The sequence below is a fragment of the Lissotriton helveticus genome, chromosome 8, assembly GCF_964261635.1.
Source record: "Lissotriton helveticus chromosome 8, aLisHel1.1, whole genome shotgun sequence".
Classification (NCBI taxonomy): Eukaryota; Metazoa; Chordata; class Amphibia; order Caudata; family Salamandridae; genus Lissotriton; species Lissotriton helveticus.
In genome coordinates, this window is record NC_136069.1 from 285,645,945 (window position 1) to 285,652,949 (window position 7,005).

General features: G+C 50.7%; 1 protein-coding gene across 1 annotated transcript in view; it reads right to left on the reverse strand.

Moving 5' to 3' along the window:
• Window positions 1-6,471, reverse strand: part of EXPH5 (exophilin 5) — a 482,109-nt gene extending 475,638 nt beyond the window's left edge. Inside the window, exon 1 of the mRNA XM_078657054.1 lies at window positions 6,308-6,471. Within this exon, the coding sequence (XP_078513180.1) occupies window positions 6,308-6,471 (164 nt within the window). The remainder of the gene's footprint in view (window positions 1-6,307) is intronic.
• Window positions 6,472-7,005: the final 534 nt, after the last annotated feature.

A 7,005-nucleotide genomic window follows, 5' to 3' on the forward strand; every position in this document is an offset into this window, starting at 1 on the left:
TACGAACATCATCAGGCAGCTACGTAAGCTAGCCCCAGTTCTATCGCAGGCTATGCTGCGTACAATCGTAGCGGCAACCATCATCTCTAGATTAGATTATGGGAATGCCCTCTATCTTGGCCTCCCAAAAACTCTGACAAATAGGCTGCAGGTTGTGATGAACGATGTGGCGCGACTGATTTTTGGACTCCCCAGAAGGACTAAAGCTTCTCCGTTACTGCAGAGCCTTCACTGGCTCCCTATAAAGGAGAGGGTAGAGTTCAAGAGTCTATGCACGGCCCATAAGGCATTTTATGGCCAGGCACCTGCCTACATTAAAGATCGTTTGGTTGTCTACAACCCGAAAAGAACACTTAGATCCTCCGCCTCTCAGCTTCTGATCTGTCCTCGGTGCAGATTGGTGACTAAGGGTGGGAGAGCTTTTTCTGTGTTGGCCCCTCAGTTATGGAACAAGTTGCCAGAGGCATTGCGCAGAGAGGGGACTCTCTTGAGGTTCAGAAAGTCTTTAAAGACACGGCTGTTTGGGAGGGCTTTGGGTGCAGTGTAGGCTGGTGCACTATTACTTTGTGTTGTATGCGGTTATGGTATATATTCCATCGTTTTTCCGCGCGCCTAGAGACCTGTAGGTGATTGGCGCGATATAAATCCAACATACAAATACAAACTAGGCGAGGAAAGGTACCAAAGGTAGCCCTTTTGTCATATCACTTCGTAAATCTGGTAGTGTTTCTGACTCGGACAGAAAACAATAAATTCATGGAGATTTTGAACAGAATTGAAAGAAATTGTAAGTAGATCAGCTACTGAATCATTGTTAATTAGTACTTGTGTAGCTTACAATCGGCCATTTAGCATGACATTGCAGCGTCCACGGAGACTGCATTCAGATAGGTTACATAGTGCTGCGTATGATGAGGCACTTAACTCAGCACGAAAAAGTATCAACATCTGGTTATTTTCCACCGAATAGTTCTAATGATATAATTAACAAGTGTATGTGGTAGACCTCTCCCATGCCACATATATACACCGTCCTAGAGCCGTTCTCAAGAGGGAGGAAAGTTTGGAGCAGTCTCATGCAGCAGCCATAATGCACAAGGGGAGAGCGATGAAATGCAGATGCGGGAACTGTGACGTCACTGCCGCTGACACCCAAACTTACTGCCATCCATAAGGTCACAACAGCCAAAGTCAGAGGCCAGAAATGTCTATTTTGTGAAATTCCACCTCAAAATACACTAAACCACGGTTAAATCCTACTGGGCCGGGAAACCGATACAGCAACCCCACTACAGCAAGAAAAGAACAAGCATTGGAAATGCAATAGGTCTCGCAGCATTAGAGTTAGTGCTTTTAGAATTGTTTATGGGTTTTTTGTTGTAAATCTTTAGCATTTTTATTTCTTGTAGCCAATGCTAAAGAATTACAAATCAAAAAAGCTAAAAACAATTGTAAAAGCTTTAACTAAAAATCCTCTGAGACCTATTGCACTGTGTGAGGGTGAGGTGTTGAGGGTGAGTGAGGGTGAGGGTGAGTGAGGGGTTGAGGGTGAGTGAGGGGTTGAGGGTGAGTGAGGGGTTGAGGGTGAGTGAGGGGTTGAGGGTGAGTGAGAGTGAGAGTGAGTGAGGGTGAGGGTGAGGGTGAGTGAGGGTGATTGTGAGTTAGGGTGAGGTGTTGAGGGTGGGTGAGGGTGAGGGGTTGAGGGTGAGTGATGATGAGTGAGGGTGAGTGAGGGGTTGAGGGTGAGTGAGGGTGAGTGAGGGTGAGTGAGGGTGAGTGAGGGTGAGTGAGGGTGAGTGAGGGTGAGTGAGGGTGAGTGAGGGTGAGGTGTTGAGGGTGAGGGGTTGAGGGTGAGGGGTTGAGGGTGAGGGGTTGAGGGTGAGGGGTTGAGGGTGAGGTGTTGAGCGTGAGGTGTTGAGGGTGAGGTGTTGAGGGTGAGGTGTTGAGGGTGAGGTGTTGAGGGTGAGGGGTTGAGGGTGAGTGAGTGTGAGTGAGTGAGGGTGAGGTGTTGAGGGTGAGTGAGTGAGGTTGAGGGGTTGAGAGTGAGTGAGGGTGAGGTGTTGAGGGTGAGGAGTTGAGGGTGAGGGGGTGAGGGGTTGAGGGTGAGGGGTTGAGGGTGAGGGCGAGTGAGGGGGTGAGGGGTTGAGGGGGTGAGGGTGAGGTGTTGAGGGTGAGTGAGTGAGGGTGAGGCTGAGGTGTAGAGTGTGAGTGAGAGTAAGAGTGAGGGTGATTGAGGGTTTCAGTGTTAGTGAGGGTGAGGGGTTGAGGGTGAGTGAGGGTGAGGGTGAGTGAGGGTGAGGGTGAGTGAGGGTGAGGGGTTGAGGGTGAGTGAGGGTGAGGGGTTGAGGGTGGGTGAGGGTGAGGGGTTGAGGGTGGGTGAGGGTGAGTGAGGGTGAGTGAGGGTGAGGGGTTGAGGGTGAGTGAGGGTGAGGGTGAGTGAGGGTGAGGGTGAGTGAGGGTGAGTGAGGGTGAGTGGGTGAGGGTGAGTGAGGGTGAGTGAGGGTGAGTGAGGGAGGGTGAGGGGTTGAGGGGGAGGGGTCGAGGGGGAGTGAGGGTGAGGGGTTGAGGGTGAGTGAGAGTGAGGGGTTGAGGGTGAGTGAGAGTGAGGGGTTGAGGGTGAGTGAGGGTGAGGGGTTGAGGGTGAGTGAGGGTGAGGGTGGGTGAGGGTGAGTGAGGGTGAGGGTGGGTGAGGGTGAGTGAGGGTGAGGGGTTGAGGGTGAGTGAGGGTGAGTGAGGGTGAGTGAGGGTGAGGGGTTGAGGGTGAGTGAGGGTGAGTGAGGGTGAGGGTGAGTGAGGGTGAGGGGTTGAGGGTGAGTGAGGGTGAGGGGTTGAGGGTGGGTGAGGGTGAGTGAGGGTGAGGGGTTGAGGGTGAGTGAGGGTGAGTGAGGGTGAGGGGTTGAGGGTGAGTGAGGGTGAGGGTGAGTGAGGGTGAGGGTGAGTGAGGGTGAGTGAGGGTGAGGGGGTGAGGGTGAGTGAGGGTGAGTGAGGGAGGGTGAGGGGTTGAGGGGGAGGGGTCGAGGGTGAGTGAGGGTGAGGGGTTGAGGGTGAGGGGTTGAGGGTGAGTGAGGGTGAGGGGTTGAGGGTGAGTGAGGGTGAGGGGTTGAGGGTGAGTGAGGGGTTGAGGGTGAGTGAGGGTGAGGGGTTGAGGGTGAGTGAGGGTGAGGGGTTGAGGGTGAGTGAGGGGTTGAGGGTGAGGGGTTGAGGGTGAGTGAGGGTGAGGTGTTGAGGGTGAGTGAGGGTGAGGGTGAGTGAGGGTGAGGGGTTGAGGGTGAGTGAGGGTGAGGGTGAGTGAGGGTGAGGGGTTGAGGATGAGGGGTTGAGGATGAGGGGTTGAGGGTGAGGGGTTGAGGGTGAGTGAGGGGTTGAGGGTCGCTGCATCCCATCTTCCGTATTGGGGAACAAAGGAACGATCCGAGCAAGCTCCCTGTCGGGTCATTCTTAAACGCCCCTTTGAAAGCACGTCAGCGGCAGTGTTGAGCGCCAGAAGGATTCGCTTCAGGGAAGAAGAGCTGGCCGCTTTGTTTCGGCGACTGCAATCCAGGAATGTGAAGTCAGGCGAACTTGAAAAATAAAAGTCTGGAAAAATGAAATCTTTCTGCCCTAATTTCCCCCAAAAGAGCCTCCATTCGCCTTGGTCAGGTTTTACGTTGCACATCTGATAGAAATGCTGGATCGCCGTTTACAGGGGCACGTCCTGCCTCTCCGCAGAAAGTACGTTTCTATTTCCAGGAAATAAGTGAGCGGCGCCAGACAGTGATGTCATCCAAGAAGTGCAACAGAGAAGCCACCACCACTGGATGCAGGACGCGTGCCTCGTAAAAGAAGCAACCTAACCCAAATCTGAGAGATCTAATACCGCATTAAAAAACAATGGCAAGTAAAAAAAACAAGCCATAATTGCTGCAAAATACATGTCGGGCGGAACACTATGCTAAGCACAGATTTTTAGCTTAGGTGTGTTTAAGCAACGCACTTAATTACTTTGGCCATGGCCCTCTGTGAGACCACCACCCCTGTGTTTTCATCTCACTTAAAGCCCTGCTGGGGAAACACTTTGAACCTAGCCTGCCTCAGCTTTTAGCGTGTGCTCTGTGGCTGTTTTTCATAAACAATTTCATGTGTCACATCTTTATTGGCGTGTTAATTAAAAAGCATTGCAATTATAGAATAAAAGCAAAAGGGCACTGGCAGTTCAACAGAGCTTTCAGACATATGTATAACCATAGAAGGACATTAAAACGTTTGAGATGAAAAGTGACCATCATCTGCAAGGCTATTTTAGTGCAACTGAGAATGAAAGTGGAATTCGGCACCAGTTTTCAAAGCACCAAACCTTATGGAGATTGCATGCGCCGTGCGACATTCCCAAGAATAAGCATCAGCAGTCCGAAGTAGTAAAACATAAGAGTTCGCTGCACACAGATTCCTACCTTGAGTCGCAACAGCTCCGGCTCAACTAACAATGTAGAGGGGACACTTTGCCAATCAGCGCAGCTCTTCTCATCGGGCCGACCCACAGCGGGAGGCAGACTTGTGCAAACTAGGCACCGTCGAGCCCCTATTTCTCTTGTGAATCACACGTACATGCAAAGCACGCAAAAACTTCTTTGAAGGAACATGGTAGCGACCTATCGACTTTGTCAGTGACTAATTCAAGTTGTTCCGCTGTCTGGCACTTCAGAGCCATTTGGATAGGGCAAGTAGCATAGCGACGGACTTTAACAAAACGGAGGGAAGAGAGGGGAGGGGGGAGGAGAAATGCGACACGGCGGGAAGGGGAGGGGGCGGAGCGGGTCAAATAAACAAACAAGCCGGAGGGAAGAGAGGGGAGGGGGGAGGAGAAATGCGACACGGCGGGAAGGGGAGGGGGCGGAGCGGGTAAACAAAGACGGACGTGCACGCGCTTTTAAGCTCAATGCGCATGCGCATTGAGCTTAAAAGTCACGGGCACTGCAAGGAATCGCCACGATTCCTTGCAGTGTGGATAAAGAGTAGATAAGTCGCAATACTCTCGCCTTGCTCGATGCGCATGCGCATCGACAGGCGAGACCTAAAAACATCTGCATGGAAGAGGTACCAATGCTGCGAATAACAAAGAGGATAACAGAATGCGCTTTCGGTCAATACGCACGTGATTAATTTACCAATCACATTTAAAAACAAGTGTGTGTTGCGCATGCATGTTTGGGCGAAGAAGGGCGTCCCATATATTCTAATGCAGGTTGTATATTAAAGTTTAGAATTATTACACAAAATTAAAAGGCTCCCAGGACTCAGGTCCAGTCACTGAAAGTTTACTGGTTGTAGCAGCCTTCTAGCCCAGCCTTACACTGCTTGTGCGACTTTCAGTATTCAGGTTTATTTCATTGATGTTTCTTGATTGTGTTTTTTATAATGCACCACTCTCTCAATGTATTAGCGGCAGCGCGGAGGCATGAGTGAGTGAATAGGCAGCGACACTCCCATAGCTCACTATACTGTTAAAAGGCCTCTAGGCGCACTCCTGCAGCCAGTGCAAGGGACCAGCCGTCTTCCGGCATCAACCACAGAACATGACACAATAACTGAGGCCACGAGGGCGTCCATAACAAGTGGGTCACTGGCTCCTTACTCAATGAAGTGTAAACAACATAAAGTACTGTGCAAGACACACCTCTGCGGCGCGCTCAAAGTTAGGTAAATGAGCACTCTACAATGTCACTCACGCCTCAAGACGCGCAATAAAACACCTCGACGCTTCATCCTGCTACGCCCGAGGCGCGCACTTGTAAATCCGTGCTCTTTCAGAGAAAATCGCCAATTTGCTTTAATTCCACATTTCCTAAATATATCCTCACCGCAACCGACAATTGGAAATGACAGCGAAATTAATAGATATAAAATGCGGAACAACTTACATACACCGGGCATCCGAACACTTTAGCGTATATATTTGTGCAAAATTAGCACCGTTTTGCGGATGCTAATGGCCACGGCTATCCCGTGCAAAAAAAGTAGCGGTGTGACTTTTTTCATGCAATCATTCTACTTTCCATGAAGCCCCAAAATCGTGGTAAGCGCACAGAACAACGCGTTGCATACGTTGACAACGTTTATTACGCCATTACATACTCCTAATGAGAGCCACAGGGTGCCCGGGAACCTGGCGCCTAGAATCTGTACATCGAAGGAGCGAGCGCGAGGCATGAATCTACATTCTGCAAGAGTAGAGAGAAAACTAGAAAGTTCGCCTGTTTCAAACTTCCTCCCGGATGACGCTAGAAGCTCAACCCGCTCCCGCTGCCCCGTCCCTGAAGTGTTTGCGTACCTGGGTCTGCTGTCCTCGGCACCCCTCGGCTCCCGCTCCAGCACCCGGCGCACCATGGTCCTCCTCTCCAGAGCCTTCGCGGGCCCCTGCTCCGACTTGCTGCTGCTGTCCCTCGGCGCTTCGTGTCCAGGCCCAGCTTCCACTCTTTGAAATCTCGCGTTCATGCTGTCATTACCGAGGCACGGGGAGCGCGCGCTTCCTGCTCACCTGGCAGCATCCAGATGAAATCAATCGCAGCTACTTTGAGGAACAATGCATGGGCTGCCTCTACCTGCACCCAGGGGCTTGTTTTGACAGCTCAAATGACTGTCTGTCCTCTTAGCCAATCCACGCTGCAAACTGGGAGCCGGTGCTTAGGCGACAGCCAATCGCTTCCCCGAGGGGGCGGGCGCTATGTTGTTGAACACAGCATGAAGTGGTTGAGTAACATTTATAACATAACTTTGCCAGTAGAAAGGCAGCTTTCCAAGGTACATATCACCTTTAACCAGTTGCTCAAGCTGTCTAAAAATTAACAGTTTATAGAATCAGGCTTTAATTACAACTTGTTTATTGTAATTAGCATGTTGTTAGAGTATTTACAGGCCTGTCTTCACAATGTATTTACATAACTGCATCCACTTAAAGAGGAAGTTAAATTGTCTATGAAGATATGTGGGTGAGGAAGAGACTGGATTAGGGAAAGTAAACATTACCTG